The 26,385-nt window shown below is 40.0% G+C and overlaps 1 protein-coding gene across 7 annotated transcripts in view; it reads right to left on the reverse strand.

Moving 5' to 3' along the window:
* Positions 1-26,385, reverse strand: part of LOC105468168 (HECT, C2 and WW domain containing E3 ubiquitin protein ligase 2) — a 384,482-nt gene that overhangs the window by 94,838 nt on the left and 263,259 nt on the right. For all 7 annotated transcript variants that reach the window (XM_071073114.1, XM_071073110.1, XM_071073111.1 and 4 more), the window contains 7 exons: positions 26,172-26,314; positions 23,497-23,597; positions 21,708-23,060; positions 20,433-20,528; positions 11,047-11,197; positions 10,245-10,348; positions 9,603-9,727 (listed from right to left, as the gene is read on the reverse strand). In XM_071073114.1, the coding sequence (XP_070929215.1) occupies positions 9,603-9,727; positions 10,245-10,348; positions 11,047-11,197; positions 20,433-20,528; positions 21,708-23,060; positions 23,497-23,597; positions 26,172-26,314 (2,073 nt within the window). The remainder of the gene's footprint in view (positions 1-9,602; positions 9,728-10,244; positions 10,349-11,046; positions 11,198-20,432; positions 20,529-21,707; positions 23,061-23,496; positions 23,598-26,171; positions 26,315-26,385) is intronic.

Below are 26,385 nucleotides of genomic sequence, written 5' to 3' on the forward strand. Positions count from 1 at the left end.
CTGAGGATACAGAGATGAGCAAGGCCTGATCATTCAAAAGGATGAAGAGGGAGAATTATAGGGGGAGATGGAAGGAAGAGATTTCACTGGAGACAGAAAGAGTTGGAAAAACAAAGGCCACGACAGTGGTGAAAATACTGAAACACGCTGACAGAACGAGCAGAGGTAAGAATGGGAGCAGTCCAAAGACCCAAAACCACTAAACAGATAGAATTAGGTTGACAAGAGTTTAGTCTTCATGGAAGCTGATATTGACAAAGCTGTGGGTTAAGAGAAAAGAGGCATATTTATTCTCCTGGGGTTTAGTGGTTCTAACTAGGTGAGGATCCTTTTCTATGTTTGTTTGTTTGCTTGCTTATCTTATAGAAAAAGATGCAGTAAATGAATCTGATATTTTACCTGAAACAAAAGTAGATTAGAGAAGAACCCATGATACCTATTTCATAACATAGTCTCATGATAATGAACAGAATTCACCTGGGAAGCTGCTGCACGTGGACTCGAGCAGTTAAGAAGAATTGGTAATTGTTAACAGTAGACAAAGCCCCTTTAAATGATCTCTAAAGGAAACAACACTTTGTTTTCCTTTGACATAATTTAAATATTCTTTTTAGTTATTCCTTCTCAATTCCAAAAATCCCTGTTCCAAACTCCCTCCTGGTTGTTTCTTGTCTTCCTAGCAAGAAATAAACACTTGATGGTTGAGTGAATGATCAACTGAATTTCTTGAGTGGAGTTTTGTTAAATAACACTCCTTAGAACTTAAATGTGTTTTTGTTTGGTTACATGTTTGTTTGAGGTTGTAGAAGTAAATGTCATTGCCATTTGGCAGCAGAATAAGAAAATTATATGCAAATACTCAGTTCTTATAAACTGCAATGCAAATAATAATCAATCCCCTCTCCTTTTTTTGCAGGTTTTCCTTAGTGTTATGATGACCAAATGTCCTAGATTACCTGGCCCAGTCCTAATTTCACCTAATTCTGTTCTCTTCGATAACATAGTTAAGTACATTACTGATAAATAAAATCTTTCTTTCATATTTCAGAAAGCCTTCATCAAGAATAGGCGTTCTGAATTCAGGTCTGGAAAAGCACGTCACTGAATCTACAGCAAACATCTCTCACATTCACAAGGGAGCAGATTTGAGCACTTGTATACATTATTCACTAAAAAAATTTAATATACACAAAATCAAGAAAAGTTTGCATAATAGGTATGCACAGATATGAAAACAGTCCTGTTTTATACAGTCTGTCTTCATAATATTTTTAATTTTACAGGATTTACATTGTTTTCATCTAGCTAGAGTAAAATGGAAGAGAATTTTAACATTAACAAAACTAACTACAAATGATCAATTCCTCTATTTTGCAATAGCAGGAATTCCTGAGTTTTAAGAATATACTTGTGGATTTTGGAACAGTATTTTTCTTCATTAAGTACTAAGAAACTTAAATGATAGAATTAATGTATTTTTAGAGCTCATGAAAAGCCACAGTAGTAATTATTTGGCATGTATGTTGGAAAATTATTCAATTGAATATAATGAAATATATTTATGTATGACATTAATTAGACAAATACAGGCACATGAGCTATAAAAGACACGGCACTAATAACTAAATCTTGAATTTACAAGAGAAATTGTTTGTCAGAACAATTTTGAAAGAAATCTGATCACAACCATTAGAGGGCAGTAGAATAATTCCTAAAGCAACCACAATGCAAAAAAAGAAAGAAAAAAAACCCACAAAATTTTCTTTCTCAAGTTTTACTTTAGTAGTTATGACAACCATATATCTATTTAACACTTTTCTTTCCAATGAGGATTACTAGGTATTACAACTACACGTAATCTGTTTTTCATGACTTTCTTTCAACATAAACTGATACCTTCAAGTCATTAAAAAAAAAAAAAAGGTTAGGAAAATTATTAAATTCATTCCTTTTGCATACTGAACATTTTCAATAATACAAACAGGGAATTCACTGAAAGAGGTGTAGATCATAAACAATTCAAGCAAAGAACCCTAGACAATAAATCTTAAAATACAGAAATCAAATAAAAGTTTATTTTGTAACAGTTTCTGTTAATCTAGGAAAAAAGAAAACATTCCAGCAAGTAATGCCCTTTAGAAAAAATTGTCTGAGTTATCTCCATTAATTCATACCTTGAGACCTCCAGCAAGACAAATCCAGCTACTTCAATAGCTCCCATATATGTCAGGAAAATAATACTTCCTAAACCCGCAGAATTTAAGTCTTATAGAAATGTACAAATGCACAGCATGGATCATCTTTTTAGCTAATACGAATGCAGTTCAGTAAGAGGAAGAAAAAAATTAAAACGCTTTAGAAAGAATACTTTGAAAACAAACTAGGCTATCCAGCAAAATAAATTCTAAAATCATGCTCAACTAAAGAAAAAGGAAACATGACAAAAACATGAAAACAAAATAAGTTAAAAAAAAAAAAAAAAGAAAGCCTGTAAGCTGCTTAGTATTTTCATACTGTTAAAACATGTTAGTTGTCAAAAGTCCAAGAGAGTTATAGTTGTGACAAACAAGGTAAGGGCATTTAATGCAAAATCTCTTTATCCTAGGAGTTCCCAGACTACAGGCCACAGAACAATTGTATCAGAATCACTTAAAGGGCCTAAAACAAAACAAAGCAAAATAAAAACAGACTGCTGGGACCCACTCCAGACCTACTGAACCAGAATCTCTAAGGTTTGGGTACCAAGAATATGCATTTTATTTTTTAAACTCACCAAGTTTAAAAACCACGGCCTTGGGCCGGGCACAGTGGCTCACGCCTGTAATCCCAACACTTTGGGAGGCCGAGGTGGGTGGATCACGAGGTCAGGAGATCGAGACCATCCTGGCTAACATGGTGAAATCCCCCGTCTCTACTAAAAATACAAAAAAGTAGCTGGGCGTGGTGACAGGCACCTGTGGTCCCAGCTACCCCGCAAGCCGCGACAGGAGAATGGCGTGAACCCGGGAGACGGAGCTTGCAGTGAGCTGAGATCGCGCCACTGCACTCCAGCCTGGGCGACAGCGAGATTCCATCTCAAAAAAAAAAAAAAAAAAAAATTCCACAGTCTTATACCACAACTCAATGACTATTAATCCAATATCTACTTGAAACACTGCAGTGATGAGGAACTTGTATGAAAGAAGGCAGCCCAAAGAGAGAAGTTAGAATTCTGTGCTTCATGATGTCATTGGTGGTTTGACGTTGACCACAGTGGGTGTATTAACACTACAGAAATCAGGAAATGCAGTATCAGGGCTTAATTTATTGTTCTGTGGGCTGTCTAGACTACACGTGGGCAACCTACAGGCCCAATGGCTACCTGTCTGTGTTTATAAAAAAAAGTTTCATTGGAACACAGCCAGGGCCATTTGCTTACATGTTGTCTTTGGGCCAAAAGCCTAAAATATTTACTCTCTGGTCCTTTATAGGAAAAGTTTACTGCCTTTTTTTCTACTTAAGGTCCAGACTTAAGAAATTAATGGAGAAAATTAAAATGCAGATGAAACTTCAAATTGTGCTGTTACATTGCAAATAGCACAAACACACATAAAATGAAGAAATGTAAGTCTAGTATGCAAAAACTATTGACAAAGGAATATGAAACTCCAACATGTCTCCCTTGTTACACTGTTGTCTTTGCTTGTTAATGCAAATGAAAATAGTCTTGTTGGAACTATACTTGTTCTTCAATTACCACTGTAGGCACCAAAATCAACAAACCATTCAGTGTCTCTTTTACTATTGTTTGTAAATTATAGATATCTATATCTATACATACATAGATATCTATATCTATACATACATATATAGATATCTTTCTATATATATATCTCACATGCATATATTTAAACATATACATACATGTGTGTATAAACACAACCTACATACACACAAATACGCACACACTTTTTTTCTCCAGAAAACTCATGAACACTGCCATGCAATCAGTTGCTCTTTTTTTCTTCAACTTTTAAGTTCAGGGGTATGTGTGCAGGTTGTGCAGGTTTGTTACATAGATAAACGTGTGCCATGGTGGTTTGCTGCACAGATCACCCTATCACCTAGGTATTAGGCCCAGCATCCATTAGCTATTATCCCTGATGCTCACCCTCTTCCTACCCCACCCCTGACAGGCACCACTGTGTGTTGTTCCCTGCCATGTGTCCATGGGTTCTCATCATTCAGCTCCCACTTGTAAGTGAGAACATGTGGTGTTTGGTTTTCTGTTTGTGTTTTAGTTTGCTGAGAATAATAGCTTCCAACTCCATCCATGTCCCTGGAAAGGACATGATCACATTCCTTTTTATGACTGTATAGTATTCTGTGGTGTATATGTACCACATTTTCCTTATCCAGTTTATCATTGACAGGCATTTGGGTTGATTCCAGGTCTTTGATATTGTGAATAGTGCTGCAATGAACATACATGTTCATGTGTCTTTATAATATAATGATTTATATTCCTTTAGTTACATAACCAGTAATGGGATTGCTGGGTCAAACGGTATTTTTGGTTCTAGATCTTTGGGGAATCGCCACACTGTCTTTCACAATGGTTGAACAAATTTACACTCCCACCGACAGTGTAGAAGCATTTCTTTATCTCTGTAACTTCGCCAGCATCTGTTGTGTTCTTACTTTTTCATAATGGCCATTTTGACTGGCATGAGATGACATCTCATTGTGGTTTTGATTTGCATTTCTGTAATGATCAGTGATGTTGAGCTTTTTTTCATATGTTTGTTGGCCACAAGTATGTCTTCTTTTGAGAAATGTCTATTCATATCCTCTGCCCACTTATTAATCGGGTTGTTTTTTTCTTGTAAATTTGTTTAAGTTCTTTATAGACTCTGAATATTAGACCTCTGTCACATGGACAGACTATGAAATTTTTCTCCCACTCTGTAGGTTGTCTGTTCACTCTGATGACAGTTTCTTTTGCTGTGCAGAAGCTCTTTAGTTTAATTAGATCCCACTTGTCAATTTTTGCTTTTGTTGCAATTGCTTTTGGCACTTTTGTCATGAAATCTTTGCCTGTGCCTATGTCCTGAATAGTATTGCCTAGATTTTTTTCTAGGGTTTTTATAGCTTTCAGTTTTACATTTAAGTCTTTAATCCATCTTGAGTTAATTTTTGTATATAATGTAAGGAAAGGGTCCAGTTTCAATTTTCTGCATATGGCTAGCCAGTTCTCCCAGCACCATTTATTAAATAAGGAATCAATCCTTTCCCCATTGCCTGTTTTTGTCAGGTTTGTTGAAGATCAAATGGTTATAGGTGTGCAGTCTTATTTCTGACTTTTCTATTCTGTTCCATTGGTCTATGTGTCTGTTTTTGTACCAGTACCATGCTGTTCTGGTTACTAGTATAGTTGTAAGTTACTAGTATAGTTACAAGTTACTAGTATAGGTGTAAGTCAGGAAGTGTGATGCCTCCGGCTTTGTTCTTGTTGTTTAGGATTGTCTTGACTCTTCAGGCTCTTTTTTGGTTCCATATGAATTTTAAAATAGTTTTTTTCTAATTCTGTGAAGAATGTCAACGGTAGTTTAATGGGAACAGCATTGAATCTATAAATTATTTTGGGTATTATGGCCATTTTCACAATATTGATTCTTCCTATCCATGGGGATGGAATGTTTTTACTTTTGTTTGTGTCTTCTCTGACTTCTTTTTGAGCAGTAGTTTGTAGTTCTCCTTGAAGAAGTCCTTCATTTCCCTTGTTAGCTGTATTCCTAGGTATTTTATTCCTTTTGTAGCAATTGTGAATGGGAGTTCATTCATGATTTGGCTCTCTGATTGCCTGTTGTTGGTGTATAGGAATGCTAGCAATTTTGCACATTGATTTCGTATTCTGAGACTGAAGTTGCTTATCAGCTTAAGGATCTTTTGGGCTGAGACTATGGGGTTTTCTAGACTTAGAATCATGTCATCTGCAAACAAAGATAATTTGATTTCCTTTCTTCCTAGTTGAATACCCTTTATTTCTTTCTCTTGCCTGATTGCCGTGGCCAGAACTTCCAATACTATGTTGAATAAGAGTGGTGACAGAGGCCATCCTTGCTTTGTGCTGGCTTTCAAGGGGAATGCTTTCAGCTTTTGCCCATTCAACATGATATTGGCTGTTGGTTTGTCATATATGGCTCTTATTACTTTGAGTTATGTTCCTTCAATACCTAGTTGATTGAGAGTTTTTAACATGAAGTGATGTTGAATTTTATCGAAGGCCTTTTCTGCATCTATTGAAATAATCATGTGGTTTCTGTCTTTAGTTCTGTTTATGTGATGAATCACATTTATTGATTTGCGTATGTTGTAAATGTACTAACCTTGCATCCTGGGGATGAAGTCAATTTGATCTTGGTGGATAACGTTTTTGATGTGCTGCTGGATTCCAGTATTTTATTGAGAATTTTTACATCGATCCTCACCAAGGATATTGGCCTGAAGTTTTCTTTTTCTGTTATATCTCTGCCAGGTTTTGGTATCAAGATGATGCTGCTCGCAGAATGAGTTAGGGAGGAGTCCCTCCTTTTCAATTTTTTGGAGTCATTTCAGTAGAAATGGTACCAGGTCTTTTTTGTATCTCTAGTAGTATTCAGCTATGAATCCATCTAATCCCAGGCTTTTTTTGGTTGATAGACCATTTATAGCTGCCTTAATTTCTGAACTCATTATTGGTCTATTCACAGATTCAATCTCATCCTGGTTCAGTCTTGGGAGGGTGTATATGTCCAGGAACTTATCTATTTCTTCTAGATTTTCTAGTTTATGTGCATAGAGGTGTTTATAGTATTCTCTGACATGGTTGTTTGTATTTCTGTGGGGTCAGTGGTAATCTGTCCCTTATCATTTCTGATTGTGTTTATTTGAGTCTTATCTCTTTTCTTCTTTATTAGTCTAGCTACAGTTGCTCCTTCTTGAAGTCTTTTTTTCTCCTATCCTGTATTCCAATCTATTAGCAAGAATGTCATCTCTGTCTTCAAAATATATCCAATATTCATCCACTTTGTCACCGTCCCTACTGCTAACTGCATTAGCCCAAGCCACTTCCATGCCTTACCATGGGACTTTTTCACTTAGTCTCCCTGATGCCAATCTTGCCCTTGAAAACCCATTCTTTGCATAACAGCTAGGAGGAAATTTTAAAACTCTACATTATCCCCATATAGAAAACTCTTTCAGAATAAAGCTCAAATGCCTTGCCAGATCATGCAAGCCCAACCTTCTGTAGCCCTGCTTGCTTCCCTGACCGTATTACGTACCACCGCAAACTCATTCCTACCCCGGAGTTTCTGCACTTCCTTGGCAAGGCAGGTTCTGTTCTCAGACATTTACCTAAGCAGCTTCTGGGCATTTTATGACAGCTTGAATGTGGCTCTACTGGAGAGGCCTTCCTGTCCACCTGATCTAAAATAGTGCCTCCTTGTGAGATTTTGAGATTAAAAAAAATAAAAATAAAATAGTGCCTCCTCCACCTCATCCCCAAGTAACTCTATCCCAGTGTGTGGTTTCAGTTGCCTCACACCACACTGCAGTACCTGCATTACCTTTTTTATTCACTAGTCTGTTATCTAGAACTGTCTTATTTACCACTCATTCCCAGAGTCTAGAATGTACCAAGCAAATTACAGGCATTTAATAAATACTGATTAAATGAAGGCATGAACAAATGAACAAAAAACAAAGGGGAGCTTGTGCCATCTGACTCCAAGTCTGAGGCTCTTCCTATTAAAGCATGATTTTTTTCTGTGTTACAGTGACAGCTTAAATGTTAGCCCATTCTGCCTTGCATGAAAGCCTGTCACCTCCTAGAATCGTCCCATACATGAGTTTAGGTTTGTGTAACCTGGCTTCTGTATCCCTTCCCAGGCTCAAATCTGACTTTCACTAGTGTCCTATGTTCTCAATACACCAGCAACACTGAATTGCTTACAATACTAATAATCCAGTTTTAGAACCTCTGCAGTAATGATCAAGACAGACTTGCAGCTTCATGAATCGATTGTTTTGCAAATGATGCTCCTTCTACCTAGAGTACTCCTGCCCATCTTGTTTCTGGGGCAAGCTCCTAATCAATCTTTAAAACTCATCTCAAATGCAAACCTGTCTATGGCTCCTTCCATGTGCCTTCCCTTTAGAGTTAATCGTCCACTCCAGCAGTGTATCTTCTATAGCCATCCATTATTGCACTTGTAATTCTGGTTATGACATTATAATTACTCTCAAGTCTGGGATGCCAGGGCCCACAGTTGCTGTCATCTCTGTATCCCTAGGTCTTAGCTCAGTGCCTAGTACATAATCATCAACAAATTTGCTAAGCTGAGTGCTCAGTAAATCTAACCCCTCTCGCATAATATACGAGGATAGGTAGCATGTTATTCGTTGCTTACTCTCCTCCCAAGTCTTCTCTGCTCCAAGCTAAATCTGTAAACCAGGAGACAATGATGAGGAAAGCCAGGCAGATGTTTATACTTGTAAAGCAAAGCTGAAGAAGGCAGAAAAATATTAACATAAATAAATATGTATTAATATATACTAATTACCTCACCACCAACTCCTGGTGATAGGATTCTGTTGACTTTTATTTTTCTCTATGATCTACTCTGTTTTTCTGAAAGTGTATGATATGTCTTGTTAAATTCAATATGTTCTCCTTCAATTCCTTTAACAAGTCCCTCATCCACATTTTCCCAGTATTATTAATTATGTATTATTCATTATTTATGTATTATTATTATTATTAATACTCAAGGTCAACTTCTTCAGTTTCTATTCTACCTATTTATCCACCAAATCTTGCCAACTCCCTGCCTGCGATTCCTCTCATGCTGAATCCTTTTTCTCTATTTTCTTATATCCTAGTCCAGGCTCCTAACAACACATGCCATGATGAATGGATTATATCCAGCTAGACTTCTATGGTCAATGTTCTCCTCATTCTAAATCACTTCATGTGCAGTTAAGATGACCTTCCTTTAATTATTATCTTCAGCAAGCCACTCCCTCAGCCCTCAGAGACTCATGGAATAATCCTTTAAATCCTCCTGTTATGGGTCTGATGTTTGTGTCCCCCAAAGTTCGTAGGTTGAAACCTAATCACCAATATAATAGTATTAGAAGGTGGGGGCAGGAGGTGACCTAACAGGTAATTAGGAACTAATACCCTTATAAAAGAAGGCTGAGAGAGAGCCCTCAGCCCATAGACCATACGAAGATGGAGGGAGAAGATGGCTATCTACACACAAGGAAATGGACTGTCATCAGACACCATACCTGCTAGTGCCTCAATCTTGGCCTTCATAGCTCTAGAACCATGAGAAATAAATTTCTGTTGCTGACAGGTCACCCAGCTTACAGTGCTTTGTTACAGCAGCCCAGTGAACTCAAATGGTTTCTTTGGACTAAACGGGTTAAAGTGTTCAGTGCTCAACATAGAACTCGGAACACACTAAGTGCTCTGGAAACATTCGCCATTATCATTCCTGCTATTACTACAAAAACAAGGATCATTTTCTTTGGCCTGTTGTTTTCCTTCACACTCTTTCAGATTTGCTACTTACAGGGTTAGAATGCAGCACGGTGAAGAACTCTGGGCTGATGAGGAACTTCACGGGGGGAGACTGTAACAGCAACGTGAGCCTGGATCTGGAGGTAGAATGAGGCAGGATGTTCTCCCGTCGGAAATCTAGACAGGGCAGACCACAGAGGCTGTCAAGGAAATCTTTCTATGATGTGAAAACTATCTACTCACTTCAGTCTGTATTTTAAAAGAACCATAGGATACCTACATCATGTGCTATCATTTTAATCCCCCAATGCTTTTTTCTTTGCCGCAAATTCATACCTAAAACATGACTGTTCTTAATTACACTAAAATTCAGTTAAGTAATACTTCTAGTCACTATTAACATTTTAATGCATTCTTATGTGTTTTAAATGATCTGATTCTTTTTCCAATATCCCACAGATCAAGAAATTAAAGTAATTTATATTCTACTTGGGTTTTGTGATTTCTTTCTTAATATTAACTAAAAGTTGAGGATTAGAAGAGGTTTCTGGTGAATTCTGTTTTTTGAGTTGGATTACCATATCTTACTGAAGAGAAAAAGTTCTCCAAAAGAAAAGCCTCATCTGTTGGGAATCCTTATTTGTTTCTTTTTTGACTTTTATGAAATTACAAAAACAAAGCCCAAAGCTCTTACCTGCACTGGCTTGGTGAAAGTCAGCTTCCTCCCCTGCCCCATCGATAGCATTGGTATTTTCCTCAGGCCTCTCATTGGTCATGGTTCTGCGGATACTCTGATATCTAAAATCATGAGCCTAGAATTACATTCCAGCAGCCTTCAAAAGATGGGACTCAACTGCTCCCCAAGAGTCTAGCATTTTTCACTATCTTCTCGGCTTCAACTATTTCCTCCTCTAACCCCCATTCCCTGGACTTCTTGGCCATCTGCTGTTTAAATTACACTGCATTAAATTTCTTCTGTCCATTATTTGGGGAACATTTTCCTGGCAAATTAATAACACTAAAAAAATTCTGTGGCCCTTAACCAAAGAAAAGTAAATTCCTATATTGTTAAAGGGAAAAAAATCTTTATGTTCCGTAGCAGTTAATTCTTGAAAAAGAATAACTCATCTAAAAAGCTTAGGTTGATAATAATGAGAAGCCACAAATAAAGATTCTAGAGACTAGAAAAGATGTTTGGCTTTAAATAGCAAATACATATGTTCTGCTTTACTAAAAATCAAGGCTTGGGTTGACAAAAGAGGTCATATTTATTTATTTGTTCTCTAGTTTCCAAACAAGGTATATATGTGGGTATTATTATTTTTTTTTAATCAAGAGAAGTCCAATTGAAGTCTGGGAATCAAAAGAGGTAACAGCTACACTTTAATGACAGGACACCCAAAGATCAAAGAGACAACCATGTCTTCTACTTTGTGCCAGGTAAAAATTAGCCCAACCACAAAATACAACAGTCACAGCATAATGCTCATCCTCACCGCCGGTTCAGCTGCTCCATTTGCTGTATGGAGTTAGATCTCTGCAGCACCTGCGGGGCTGGGGGAGCTGTCGGTCGCTGCCACGTTGTGGTTCTGTTTACGTGATCCACGTAGAAGATCCTGCCGTGGCTGTCAATGCGTGCCTCCCAGTCTAAATAGCAGTGAGGCACCGAAAGGAATTAGGAGGAGGAGCTGAGACCATTAATGGGGTTCATTAAGTTCGGCATATGTTTTCTTTCTCTGACATGCTATAATCTGAGACTAATAACATACATCTCACCGCACTATCCCATAGTTCTCCCCAGTCCATTCCAGAATCTGTTGTGACTGATTATTAAGCTGGTATTATCCTGTGCGTATAATACCAGTACCTTAAATAATCTTTAAATGTAGAGAATCATTCCAAATTTGCCCACTATGCTCACCCTTCACATATGAGCCTCAGCATTTAAAAAATACATGTAGTTGGTTTCATTTCACTTTAGATATTCACATCAAAATGGGTATTGATGTTTATTTTCACCAAAAAAAACTGATTTCTCCATGTCTTTTCTAGCTTCAACGAAAACCTCATAGCTGGAAACTTCCACATGCATATTCATGCACAATTGTAGTAAATTTAGTCCTCAGGAAAAAATAACTAAAATAACTATGCTCGCCTAGTGATGAAACAGGATCATTATCTACAAACTTCTATTTGCACTTTTCCAAAGAAGACTACATTTTCAGAGCAAGGACAATTTTTTGCCTTCCAACTTCAAATAAACATAACATTTTAACAGATTAATTTTATTTTTAAGTGTGTTAAATCTTTCTAGAGAAATACACAAGTGAATGTTCAGAAGGCAGACTGGTCTTCAGAGTCAGACACCCCACCTTTGTGACTCTCTAAAAGGCCATTCCACTACTAAAATCCACAGAGCACGAGCTGATCTTTTCAAAAGGCAAAATTTTGAAACCTATTACACGTGGGAAGGGTAATTTACACAGGAAACATGAAAACAGCAGAAATCTATTCCTTAACCAGGAAAGTTCTTTATGCATTTATATTTTTGTGTAAGTTATTTCTTGAAATTAATAAGCTCCTGACACATTCAATTATCTCAAAACTGTCCATGTGATCCCATGCTTATCAACAGACACAGTGGGGTTAATCCTGGAGACCAGGAGAAGGGCATATTTTCTCCTGACCACCTACGGCATTTGCTCTGTAAGGGAAGAGGGCAAGTTTACCAACAGCGTCCTTAGGAGGGTTGGAAAGACCTGCATAGTAGAGATCAGCCTGCACCAGACCATCGCCGAAGGCCGTCGCCTCAGCTGGGAGCAGAAAGACATCTTTTGTTGATCTAAGCACATTGTAATGTATGACAAATGGCAAAAGAAAGAGGAATTGGGCTGAACAAAAGCACCACACAGACAGTAAACAACTCAATGCCATTCACGCTCCAAGGTAACACAGACTCTTCCATGAAACGGCCTGCCAAATCTGAATTCTTTGGGCACTACAGTCCCATCAATAAGACATTTTCAAAAGACCTCATGCTCAGCCTGTTGATATACTCACAAATAGCAAGTACATTAAAGCATCTTCAGGAACCATTTTTCAAAACACTTTGATGTATTTCACTGTTTTGCTCTGCTCCTTGCATACTTTTCCATCTCAAAGATTCTGGGAACCAATTACCCCTATCTCATTCCTTTCTCATTAGAGTCAGGGTAATTCAGGCACATAGACATCAAATCAAATGCACATGAAAAGAAATGACCAATCCTTCTCCAAAGAATGTTTACAGGAGCCCCAATTTAAAAAATGTAGAATAGGTCAATTCAGGATAAAAAAAATAAGAGACCAACTAGACAAACTAAAGGAAACAGAGAGAGGAGATGCTGCCAAACTCCCAAGATTAGATTATTACTAAAATTTGGCTCTCAATTTTCTGGCAGTTATGGCAGAAAAGAAAACACATTGTTGCATACTTTCCGTTTTCTGACAAAAACAGTGAAAAAAAAATTCTCAAAGATGGAATTTTTTCCTGGAACTAACAAAGTAGGAATTTACCAAGTGAGGTATGACTGTGGCTTGCTTGAGGTCTATGTGTAGCAAAATGGCGAGGTGGAAGAGAGAACAGCCAAATAAATGTGTCTTGCACATAGCATGTAATAAATGAAAAAAAAATTTAAAATGACACAAAGCCACAAAAAAGAATGATTCTTGTATTCACCTTCCACAAAGGCCAGTAATCACCTTAATTTATAGTTCAATAAAGACCTTTCAATGTGCAATGGGGAGAACAAGAAAACAAGGACCAAAAATTTGCTTTCTAAGGTCATGGAACACAGAATGCATATTAAAATTATCCCTATCAAATATTGTATCTTCACACTGATGTAATTACTCAAGTCCCCATAAAGACAAATTCTATAGTGCCGATTTCAAGTGAATGCTTGACTCTGAAATCAGGAAGGGCTGTTATGCTATTGGTTTATCCATGAACTACGTATCCACTTCTACCCACACTGTTGATATCATTCTACCCAGGCAAAGGTAGCAGAGGTGCCTGCAGTAAGGTTAGCTCTCTGTTGTACCTATCAAAGTTACTTCGTTGAGTACAACTGCTCCAACATCTTATATGTCTTTATATCGGGCCTGGTTTGTTTTTGGTATAAGAAAGCATATGAAAACTCATTTCATAGCATCAAAGTTTCTTTCAGATAGACAATGCTAAAATGAGATAGGCAGTCAGAAGACTGGGGACTTAACATTTACTTCCTTGTCTTGCTACATTGTCAAATAGGTTATATAATGAGGGTGCAGTGAAAATGAGAGCAATGTTTGCGGGGGTTAGGGTATGTGTGTCTGTCTGTGTCTGTTCTGCACTGAACTGGGAGACAGAAGGCCTGATATCTGGCTGTGGCTTGTCACACTTTCACTACAAGACCTTAAAAAAAGTCACTTCACCTCTATGAATCACAGTTTTGAAAAATTAGAGGACACAATCAACTGCAAAGGTCCCTTCCAGTTCTAGTATTCTATGAATCTATAAAATGACACCCATTTTATTATATTAGGTTCAGCAAGAACTTAGCAACATTTTATGTCTAGGTTAGCCTTAAGGGCCAGAAGCTTTGAGTCCCCGAGGGACAGGGCTCCACTAACATCTGCCAATCCTATTTTAGCCACAACAGCTCCAATGTTATTGTTGTGTATACCGGTGTTCCACATAATATTTCATTTGCATAAATAACTTCATGACAATAATAAGGTTTGAAAACTATTACGTAGAGAAATGTTTCTCAAGGCTGGTGGGACTCTGACAACATGTGCCAGAATCACTTTGAGGATCAATAAAAATGCAGATTTCTATGATGTGCCCCAGGTCTTCAGAATCGGACTATCCGAAGCTACGGCTCAGTTATCTGCATTTTTAACAACCTTCTCAGCTTATTCCTAGACACACTAAACTTTGAGCAGCACTGACATAAATGAATAATAACTTAAAACGGTAGCTAATTTGCTGGACAAACCCACGAAGCAAATGCCAGATTTCTCAGAGACCATGAAATGGAGGCTCACTAGAAACTTAACCTCAGTGGCTGGGCATGGTGGCTCACACCTGTAATCCCAGCACTTTGGGAAGTCAAGGCGTGCGGATCACCGAGGGCAGGAGTTTGAGACCAGATTGGCCAACGTGGCGAAACCCTGTCTCTACTAAAAATACAAAATTCAGCTGGGGGTGGTGGTGCACGCCTATAATCCCAGCTACTCAGGAGGCTGAGACAGGAGAATCACTCGAACCCAGGAGGTAGAGGCTACAGTGAGCTGAGATCATGCCACTGCACTCCAGCCTAGGTAACAGAGTTGGATTCCATCTCAAAAACGAACAAACAAACAACAAACAAACAAACAAAACCTAAACCTCAGCCTAAAATCCAGGAGCAAGTGGACTCTTAGACACCCTAAGACTTAAATATAAATAGGCCCTTTTAAGTGGCTGGACACTAAGGGAAAGTCGGAGAATTAGAAAGTGGATAAAACTACTCCAAGGCTGCTGTCACAGCACTGGTCTCCTCAGCAGGGAACAGAGGCAGGTAGAAGAGGTAAGGTCGTTAGAGTTTTCAGTTTTTAAAATCAACATATGCGGGAAGGGGGTAGGATTGTTCCTATGATCCCTCGGCTCATCTCATCAGCCTTTCCCACTCCCTTCAAACCAGACCTCGGTCTCCACTGCAGATGAGCTGTGAATACATCTCAGCAGATGCTGATATTGGAAAGTCAACAACTAAATGGCATGAATTACAACATATTAGAGGTGGGGAGGGGGTGGGCTATGGGCAGGGTTTTGAATTGGTTATCACTGGATTTAGTAAAATCAAGCCCCTGAATGTTGTGAAGTAAATGTATAAATCCACTATAAAAAACCGCAATAACCACAGGTATCATCACCAAAATGACGAGATGATTAAGTTCTAATGAACTAAAGGTACTTTCAAGGAAAATTATAAGCTTTGTGATAAATGACAGATGACAGTCTTTAAAAGATTATTTTTTTCTTATTTGAACACTCAAGGAAGTAAAATTGCATTTGTATAAAGTATAAAAGTAGGCTAAACTTATCTATGACTTTAGGAATCAGAACGGTAGGCCCATTTCCCCATACAGAGTGGCGGACAGTGATTGAAACGGGGTACAAAGGGGACTTCTAGAGTGCTGATGGTGTGGGCTGCCATGTGTGTTTAGTAGAAAGAATTCAGCAGGCCGTATGTGCTCTTTTCTGCTATTTTATTTGAACAAAAAGTTTTTTAAAAAGTCAAGTAGTTGCATATTCGGCACTTTAATCTTCAATTTTTAATAAGGTAGCTTTTTAGATTGAAAGTATCCATTTTTTTTTTCTCAAAACAAAGTTGTAAGCTTAGAGAATAAGAGCCCCTAACCCTAAACATAGTAGAAACTCTAAGTTTAGATTAATTATACTTTTCAGATTCACTGCATGGTCTTAGGCCTTCATTTAAAAAAACACTTTAACAATGAAAGTGTACAACCACACAAAAATGATAAATGTTCCCCTATAGTTGTCCAGAACTACCCATTTGAACCCCTCACGTAAGTAATAGACTAGTCCTAACAATATGCAACATCTTGGATCCTATCAGAGTCCACTAACCCAGACTGTTCATCCTGATTCTAGTCCTATTCCTACAAAATCTACCATTTTGGGGGAAAAACATTTATACAATTCCATATTGTCTCCAGTGCAGCAATGGGTTAAGTCACAATTACATTGGAATCAATAAGAGAAAAAGAAAATAGTTTTTCAGAAGGGCTGGGCTGGTGATTCTTTTTTCACTCATCTTAATGCTAAAAAGACCAACATTTGTCATGCCAATAATATTGTTCAGGTTTCAGCCCTGAACTAGCTCTAGCTGCCAGGACCATCAGTAACATCAGAATGAGAAGATACAGCAAACTCTTAAGGCATTCTGTGCATAACTGAGTCCCAGCTACTTCCCTGGGAGGCTCTCAACAGTGTCATGCTGCCTCCAAGGCCTGGAACTTTCTCATTTTTTACGAATCATTAGAATATCTCTTAACCAGAGCTGGAGCTACACAAGCCACAAGGCCACAGTGCACTCTGTGTGGCCTAAGGCAAAAGTAAGATTTTGAGAACCAATTGGTAGATCACCGTCACTGCTGATCAGTCTTAGTACTAAGTCCAAGATCTGTTTCCCTTCTTGAGATGGGAGAAATAAGAATGGAAAAAGAAGAAAGCAAACAAATAAATCCCTGAAAATATGATGAAAAGGAGCTAAAATAACAAGAACAACAATAATAATGATAAAGAAAAAGAAAAAAAGAATCAAGCCCAGGCACAGTGGCTCACACCTATAATCCCAGCACTTTGGGAGGCCAAGGTGGGAGGATTGCTTGAGGCCAGGAGCTCAAGGCCAGCCCTGGCAACATAGTGAGACCCCTCTCTCTACAAAAAATAAAAACATAAAAAAACCAGCCAGGCATGATCATGCTCGCCTATAGTCCCAGCTACTCAGGAGGCCCAGGCAGGAGCTTCACTTGAGCCCATGAGATTGAGGCCGCAGTGCACCATGATCATGCCACTGTGCTCTAGCCTGGGTGACAGAGCAAGGAAAAAAAAAGAATCAAGAATGGCGGCCACCAAAGCTCAAACTACACTGCTTCAGGAGCTTGTCCCTAGGGTAGAAAGAAAGTGACCTGCACAGAGAGGAAAGGTGCTGCTGGGTCTAATACAGATGCTGAATACAACACATCTATCTGGACCACAACATGTTGGCTCAAACCACTGCAGCCACTTTCCTACTAGGTGAGGGGCCTCCTTGAGGAGGGCCTCTTTGCATAACTCTATCCCAGAGGAAGAGAAAGCTGAGCACTTTTTGAGTCTTCTGGTGGGTCTGACCTCAAAGCACTGCAATATATTGAAGTTTCAGAGAAACCCCCAAACCCTCTGATGTGAGGCATTGGTGGTGCCCAATAAATAACATATCACCATGTAAGCCACCCTCTGCCTCAAACCAGACCTTCAGGATTTACATTCATCTACCCACACAATAGGCCCTTCCCCTCCAATCGCAGATCAGAATACCTGTTAGAGGAGAGGGAATATCTGAGACTCTGTCTCAACTTTTACTTGCATGAAATCTTAAACAAATTACTTAATTGATCTGGGCTTCAGTTTCTGCAACTATAAAATAAAAGAATCAGATTAGCTGACTTCTATGCAACAACCTATAAATTACAGACAAGACCTGTTCACCTACCTCGCAAAATTATTGAAAGAACAAAAAATAAAGGAAAGCATGCAAAAGCGTGCTTTGTAAAGTGTAAATCACCACAAAAATGAACTTATAATAACTGACAGTGTTAAAAATCGCAACTGTTAGCCTTAAAATTCAGCCAGGTCATTTAAGAGATGGGCCTGTCTGCACGATCCAGCCGACACCCCTAGCTGAGCCTCAGAAGCCACAAGACACCACAGTGTAGATGCCACAGCTGTAAGTCAGATGTATGGCCAGAGGTAGTAGCAGAGTTGTCCAGTTAGAAAAGGAGGGCAGGGACCTAGCTGAGGTGAGGACAGACAAGTAGCAAGGGCAGCCAAGCGATTACCACTGTCACAAGGACGAGACACACATGGGAATGGTTGACAGAGCTGAACAGCAGTCAGGTATGTTCAGACCACAATCCACAATCTAGCCATGAGAAGACACATCCCCAAATGTGCAAGTTGCTTGGTCCTATAACACGAGTGTATGAGTGTGTGTGTGTGTGTGTGTGTGTGTATAACTAATATTTTTAGAGGGAGGCATCTTTACTTCTGAGTTTTTAAAATATAAAAATTCTGTTTATATTTTACAAAAACAATGTTATTTATCAAGCATTAAATAAATTAGCACAGAGAAGTGTTTCTTAGAGGGCACACTGTCGAATTTTGGGTGGGACACTTCTTAGTTGTATCCAACTGTCTCACCATTGCAGGATGTTTGATACACTGGCCTCCACCCACTAAATGCCAGTAGCACCCTTCAACCACTGTTACACTGAAAGGCTACCCACCCCGCCTCAACTCTAAACATCGCCTAGTGGGTGGCACCCCCTGCCACCACTGAAAACCTCTGAATAAAAGGGAATACTTCTTAAGAATTTTCCTCTTGTTTGTCAGTCACTGATTAAATATGATGAGTCACTAAGTTGCCTTTACTTTTGCAAATACATCAACTCATTAAAAGAAACTGCCAATTGTAAAAAAAAAAAAATTTCCCAAGATGTATCTACAGGTGTAATGCAAACACCAGTATTTAAACAATACATTGAGATATCACAAACAGTGGTCATAATTTCAGCAGGAAAGTATCTGTCTTTATTAAATACAATCAGGAGACCAAACTTACATAGCAAAAATTACAGCAATTGGATGTGGCTGGGAAGACGTGATTTATCAATGCACTTCTGCAATGCTACTGTCCAACACTCTGAAGCTCTAAATGACTATTAATCTGTATATACATAAAAATAAAGCTCTCCCAGAACTCTCTCCTAGTGTTCCGAATTTGTTTTGCTCCAATTATACCTAAATATCTTCCAGGAACATTTTACTTTTTTGACTCATCTTTTCTCTAAGGGTTTATCAAATGTTTTATCAATAAGGAAGTTTTCTGTGGCCCTCTCGGGTCCCTGGGCCCCTCTACCTGCCTAAGATGACATAAGGTTAATTAATCTCTCAGTCCATTTTATTTTAAACTGCTTAAAATATGTTTCCTATGAGTCACAGCCCTTAGTTATCCAAATAAACAAACAAGGGAAAGATCTGTGTCCAAAATAATTTCAAAAGGATTAAGGCGATATTTGGATAAATTCTCCACAGTACCATTCAGCTCTTTTGTCGGTACTTGCCAGACTAACCACTCAGAATTGTAACCCTTTAAATTCGTCCCCTCTCTTCTTTATGTCCCACCATTTTTAAAACACAGAGGAACCCAGGCATCAGCCTCTTGTCATGATCACATATAAGATGGGTAAGTGGAGGGGGGGAGCAAGAAGGAAAGGGGTAAGGCAAAAGGGTGTACCTTACAGTGTTTTTTTTTAAAGCAATGTTTACCAGGCTTTATCAATATTCATCAAAATGCATTGCTCTCATAGAGCTACATCTCTTTAAAGAACTGTCGAAATTTACATACGAGTTTTCATTTCATCTGGATTATGATTGGCTGAGGGTATCACTCATACCTTTAACACAGGTTATGTAACTATATCCCAGCATCCCTAATCCTCCACCATCTCTCCTTTAAGTGCTACGTGTTTTCTGAAAGTGAAATAAATGAAATGTCTTTCAAATCCCCAGATAACTGTCATGTCCCAAATAAGTAGTAGACTAATTTCTGAAATTAACAATACTTCCCTGCATATCCCTAAGGAAAAATATCAGAACCTTGTGCTTAATGATTTTAAACGCTGTAAGTGAACAGAAAGGCAGTATATTACATAGAGTGAGGTTTTTCTAAGAGAGTGTACCAATTTGTCTATTAGCTGATAGAACATTCATGCTGTGGTTAGGCATAATTTTAAAAAATTCTGTTATGCACCCAATTTCCCAAAACATCTGGATCTACCTCCACTATTATAGTGTTTACCCCATGGGCAGCGCAGGGTTTACAGCTGCCCTTTCTTTCAGCAGAATGGTGCCAGAGAAGAGTCATTAGCCTAGCATGTCCCAGACTACACCTGCTATGCTAAGTGGCAGCCCCCAGATTCCTTCCGCTTGAAGACCACATATCCATCTTTTAAGACTCATGGGAATGGGTCTGCCTGTCACCTTTCACCCTTTGATTAAGGTGGGCCCTTTGAACTAACAGGTCCTCACTTGGTGGGAGAGCCTCGTCCACCCTCTGGTACCGGCTAACATCCTGGCGCACTGAAGGTAGTGATCGCAGTGGCTGGTGGCCGTTGGCTTGAGAACCTAGGATTAAAGGTAGAAAGTTACCAGGTATTGTTTTCTCTTTCAGTATCAAAACAGACTCTATATAAAAACCTAACATAAATTCCAAGGTTAGTTTCTTTTCTCTGTTTAGTCTCATTTCCCATATGAGGACCTAGAAACAAAAGAAGAGAATAGGAGGTGAATGCTTAGAAGCAGGCTTCCTGAAGAACTGTCCTCTGCATGTATCCCTCCCCTCCTGCGGCTTCACTTCCTCATCCCTCACCCACAATGGCCTCTGTCCTGGCCATGTGCTAATGCTTCAGGGTCACATGGTGGCTACGATATAATGAAGGAAACAAAATTAAAAAAAAAAAAAAGAGGAGGAAGAAAAGAAGGGATCATGTAGGTAGAAAAATAAATTACAGAATAAGAAAATCATTCCTATTTTTGAGTTATGCCAGCCAGACATATGAAATTGCTCTTTGATTTTTAATGCATCCTTATAGGGCATTTTAAAGTAATCATTCTAGAGAGCCACATTCACTGGGAGTAATACAAATTTCAGGTGTAAATTTGTATCCTTGGATACAAAAACAGCTTATTCTCCAAGTCAGAATGCATCACCTAACTTAGTAGACATTACTAAATTGAAGAAGACAAAAATATTACCTTTGATGCATAGCATATGTTAATCTTCCACTGTGAAATTTTAGAAAGGAGGAGTGACTAGGTGTTTCTCATAACCTTTGCAGATTACACTAAGGCTGAAGCTGCCTGCCTGTGTGGTTGTGTATCTACAGACCCAGGTTCCAAAAGAGACCCATTATTTAAGTGTGAAGACTGCTGTTTAACAGGCCTGTTACTTCAGCAGCAGAAAAGCCATTTTTTAAAAGAGCACTGAATTTGAACTCAAGCCCATCTGGACGCAAATCATGCTGCCTTCTTCCTAGCTATGTGATGAAGTCCCTCGGTCTCCCCACTCTGAAACAGGAGGCCTAATCTAGAGGAAGGGTTTCAGCTGCCCACACATTTGTTACCTGTTTCCTTCTCTTCCTGGCCCCGTTTTCAATCGTGCCTCTCTTCCCCTGCTGAACCTCAAGGTGAGGAATTCAGGTAATATGCAACCTGCGGCCTTGTTTAGATTGAGGGGAAAACTACAGAGCTTCTCTCTGCACAGCTACGCTCGAGCCAAAAGCCACAGTGGTGTCCATATCCTACCTCCAGTAGCGCCCTCCTCCTGGGCAGTTGCTCCTTCACAGGTGCCTTGGGCCTCCCCAGCACTGCCCTCTTCTTGGGGAGGGCTCTCGGCAGCAGCTGCAGCTCCCTCCAGGCTCCCCCTCCGCTGCCAGACCTCCCCCAGCTCCTCCTGGTCAGGTACAGTGGCCGATTCTGCCCCTGGCCCTTCCTCCTCCCCACTGGGCACCTGTACCACAGGTAAAGAACCAGCAGTGCACACGGAATCCTGCGACCCTTCGGCAGGGCCGCTGCTGGTGGGCTCTGCTGCACAGGCTCCGTCTTCCTCCTCCTGAGAAGAGAAGGCTGGGGTTTCAGGAAACCGCGCACTCTCAAGAGAGGAGCACCGCGTCTCCACAGAGGACAGCTGCGTGGTCACACTCTCATTGCAGGAGCTGTCAGCGCATTCCAGGTCACTCTCTCCCTCGGGCCTGGTGCTGGCTTCGCTCACACTCTCTGTCCTGGCAGGATCACTGGGTTCTGTTTCAGAGGACACCTGGGAAGGCTCGGAGCCCTGATCGAGAGACTCGGTCTCACTGACGGCTCTTCGGCTTCCTCCTGATGCATCAGAAGTCCCCGTGTCTGCCCCACTTGTGGGCTGATCTACCTCTTGAGAGCCACACAATTCAGCACTGGCCTGGTCAGCACTGGGTTGAGACTCTGGGCCGCCTTCACCTTCCTCTGGGGCTGGGCCTGCAGGTAAGGAGCCTTCTGCAAGCTCTGGAAGATTTTCTGGCTTATCCTCCAAGGAAGCGGCTTCGTGTGTGGAGGCTTCCTCATTCTCAACAGGGTTGTCCTCCAGCTTTGTCTGAGATGTCAGGCTTCCATCATCAGCTCTGGGTGCCCTGCTAAACATGATCAGGCCTCCCTCCTCCTCCAAGGAAGATGGGTAACCCAGGTCTTGCTGGAACTCGTGATCTTCTTCATCTGAGTCAATATGAAGCATGGCATTGAGTCTTGTGTCGGTGGGAAAACTACTCCTCAGTTTCGGAGAGGCGCCCATGGACCTCTCAGAGCAGGTCGCTGTCCCTGGCCTGGAGTGGCCGTTGTGTTCGATAGCATCTAAGTAATCATTGAGTGAATCCTGACGTCCTCTGGGAGGTGAGGTCCTTGAAGAAGTGGAGGTTAATTCCTCGGTGTCTATTTCCAGTGTGGAGCTAGTCCTGAATGAATGTTTGGGGGCCCCATCGGCAGCGCTGTCCTCAGAAACTGGCCCGTTAGAGCACAACTGGCTGTCGTGATGGCTCCCTGGCATGTCCTCGTCATCGGAAGGGCTACCTAAGTCTCCATTCACAGAATTGACGCCAAGTATTGTGCCAACAGCTTCTGGAGAGGCATCTGAATGAGAAAACAGCATTTCTAAAAATTAACTAGAAATAACAAATGAACGTTTTATGACCTACTTGCTTTGCCACCATTAAGTTCAAAGAAATCAGTCATTCCACTGAGGGCTTTCTACTGACTTGCTGAGATTCACCACTCACTACTAAACGAGGAGACTGCTAGTCGGTTTGGCACAGGAGCTAAATATGTTAGTATGGCTGAAAACTCTACAGCCCAGTTTCAAAATGTAGGCATCAATCTGAGAGACATTTCTGGGCAAACAGGCTTTCCTACTTGCTTAGAAAATTTCAGCAGGTAATTGTTTGACAGCTATTTTACTTTCAAAACAGAACATGAATTCAATTCTGTTCAGAAGCAAACTGACAACTGAGTTATGTTTAACAAGTTTTTCCTATAGCAATGTATTCATACAGATACACTGATATCTCACCTTCATGAACAGAAGATGTAACCTCCACTTTAAACTGGAGGTACCCACTCACATGGTCAGCTGGAAGCCTTCTGCCAAGGTTGTAGCTGAGCATCTGATCACTGTAAGAAGAGAAATGTTTCTTTCATCCTGACTACACTGGAGTCAGCCTTCGCCTTCGCCTTCTTTCCACAGGCCACCCCCCAAATCCCTCCTATCTCTCTTGAAACTTTCAGACTCACAAGAACATTAAAGGCTCCAAGCACATTATAGTCCAATGTAATATTATTCATTCACACAAATGGAACACTTATAAACCCCGGGATAAAAGGAAATGTTGCCCTAAGAAAAATTATTATTATTTTTTTTTTAATTTTTTATTATTATTATACTTTTAAGTTCTAGGGTACATGTGCATAACGTGTAGGTTTGTTACATATGTATACTTGTGCCATGTTGGTGTGCTGCACCCATCAACTCGTCAGCACCCATCAACTCGTCATTTACATCAGGTATAACTCCCATTGCAATCCCTCCCCCCTCCCCCCTCCCCATGATAGGCCCCGGTGTGTGATGTTCTCCTTCCCGAGTCCAAGTGATCTCATTGTTCAGTTCCCACCTATGAGTGAGAACATGCGGTGTTTGGTTTTCTGTTCTTGTGATAGTTTGCTAAGAATGATGGTTTCCAGCTGCATCCATGTCCCTACAAAGGACACAAACTCATCCTTTTCTATGGCTGCATAGTATTCCATGGTGTATATGTGCCACATTTTCTTAATCCAGTCTGTCACTGATGGACATCTGGGTTGATTCCAAGTCTTTGCTATTGTGAATAGTGCTGCAATAAACATACGTGTGCATGTGTCTTTATAGCAGCATGATTTATATATGAAAAATTATTATTAAGAGCATAAGATATCACACACTATGTGAATATTTTTAAGGACACTGATTCACTCTTTCACTTTTAAGGGGTGACCAGGAAAAGGACATTTTGAAGGTCATAAAGGAGTTGTGAAAGGCCTCAAGTTTTAGGGGTTTTTTGACTCGGGTGTAAAAGGGGAGAGGGCCTGTTTCCTCAGCATTTAGCACAATAGGAAGCTGGTTCTAAAAGGACACTTGCAGCTAAGGATTATCACCCAACATGGCACGTAGGGCACTGTGTGATACCCTGAAGAACAGGAGCTGGGAGTTAGGGGAAAGAAGCACAAGAACACAAGAAGGAAAGGGCCCTTCATACCCAAGACAGCAGCCCTGGCTGTGTGATGGGGAGAGGGCCACTAAGCTCTCCTTTCTCGCCTGTAGAGAAAGAAGGCTGGAGCTGCTGGCCCTCCCTGCTGGAGAGCCTGGCCTATCACTGATTCTCAGGGTGCCTTGTAAGCAGTGTTGATGGGATGGTTGGCAAAGTCAGATGTGCCACTATGGTGGGGTCATATCCCAGATTTGGAAGCAGGTTCAGTTTTTGCCTTGCCTGGGCCCCGGGCTCGAGGCCACCTGCCTCCTCAAGGATGGAGTTGTCCATCTGTTTCAAGTCTGACTCTTTATCAAGTCAAATGCAGTCATTTCATTTTCTTACACACAAGCAACAATCTTATTCTGAATTAAATGACTTATTCTTTTTTTTTTGAGACGGAGTCTTGCTCTGTTGCCGAGGTTGTCCAGGCTGGAGTGTAGTGGTGCGATGTTGGCTCACTGCAACCTCCGCCTCCGGGTTCAAGCAATTCTCCCAGCTTCAGCCTCCCAAGTAGCTGGGATTATAAGCGCCTGCCACCATATCCAGCTAATTTTTTTGTATTTTTGTAGAGATGGGGTTTCGCCATTTTGGCCAGACTGGTCTTGAACTCCTGACCTCAGGTGATCTGCCCACCTCGGCTGACCAAAGTGCTGGGATTACAGGCATGAGCCGCTGTGCCCGCCAACCTATTCTTAATTAAGGAAAATCATCAGAAGGATAGTGCCAAATCACTCCACCTCTGCCCTCTAATGGCTATTTCAGAAGGAAGACACCATGTTTCTTCTATCTACCGTTTGCTCCACTGTACAGTTTACAGCCTCTAGTCAGTGATGCATTATTAATTTGCATAACTTGTTTTTGGTCTTCTCTATCTCCTCAGTATGACTTACTACTTTACTCACAACTTACAAAAAGCTCACAAAAAGAAAATACATTAATTACACATTAACTAAATTTTAAGAGTATGTCAATGAATAAATTTTAATTGCTTGAATGAATGTATATGTCTAGGAGTTTTATTATAACACTTCCTCAAGTCTAGGTCTTGTTTCAAATGGCTCCAAAACAAGATTGTTTCTGTTTTTCAAGAGTAACAAGTTCTCTGGATGGAATTAATTAGGATAAGATAGGCATCAACCTGACCTTAGAATTCTGCCCTAGGGAGTAAGTTTTATAAAAAACTCCAATATACTGAGAAACAATCAAACACTATGAGATTTGACACTGAAATGTTAATGGTGGGTACCTCATGGAAAAGACAAAGATGCAAAAAATGTATATAATTAAAATAAACTACTTTTTGTCAAGTATATTTTAGTAAGTGTAAGGACATCTTTATTTTTAAAAGAATTGTGTTACTACTTCTTACCAGTCTGAAAAGTCTTAGGAGTACCAAGTTTCATTTCATTTTTTCCTATACGAACTAATCTCAACAAGATCCCCAAAGGTAAGGGCTGATTACCCGATAGCCTGTCGCTCCAGCAGCCTCTGGACTGGAATGGTTAGTTTCCCCAGAAAACGCTTGATGATGGGACGGCTCTTGGCAAATTTGTCTTTAATTTCAATTTCTAAGACATCAGTAAGAAGTGCAAAAAAGGAATATTTCTGAAAACACAAACAGATAACATGCTGGTTTAAAAGAAAGACAAATATGATACTGTATCATTTTATTTGTA

This window comes from Macaca nemestrina, chromosome 11 (genome assembly GCF_043159975.1).
Source record: "Macaca nemestrina isolate mMacNem1 chromosome 11, mMacNem.hap1, whole genome shotgun sequence".
Classification (NCBI taxonomy): domain Eukaryota; kingdom Metazoa; phylum Chordata; class Mammalia; order Primates; family Cercopithecidae; genus Macaca; species Macaca nemestrina.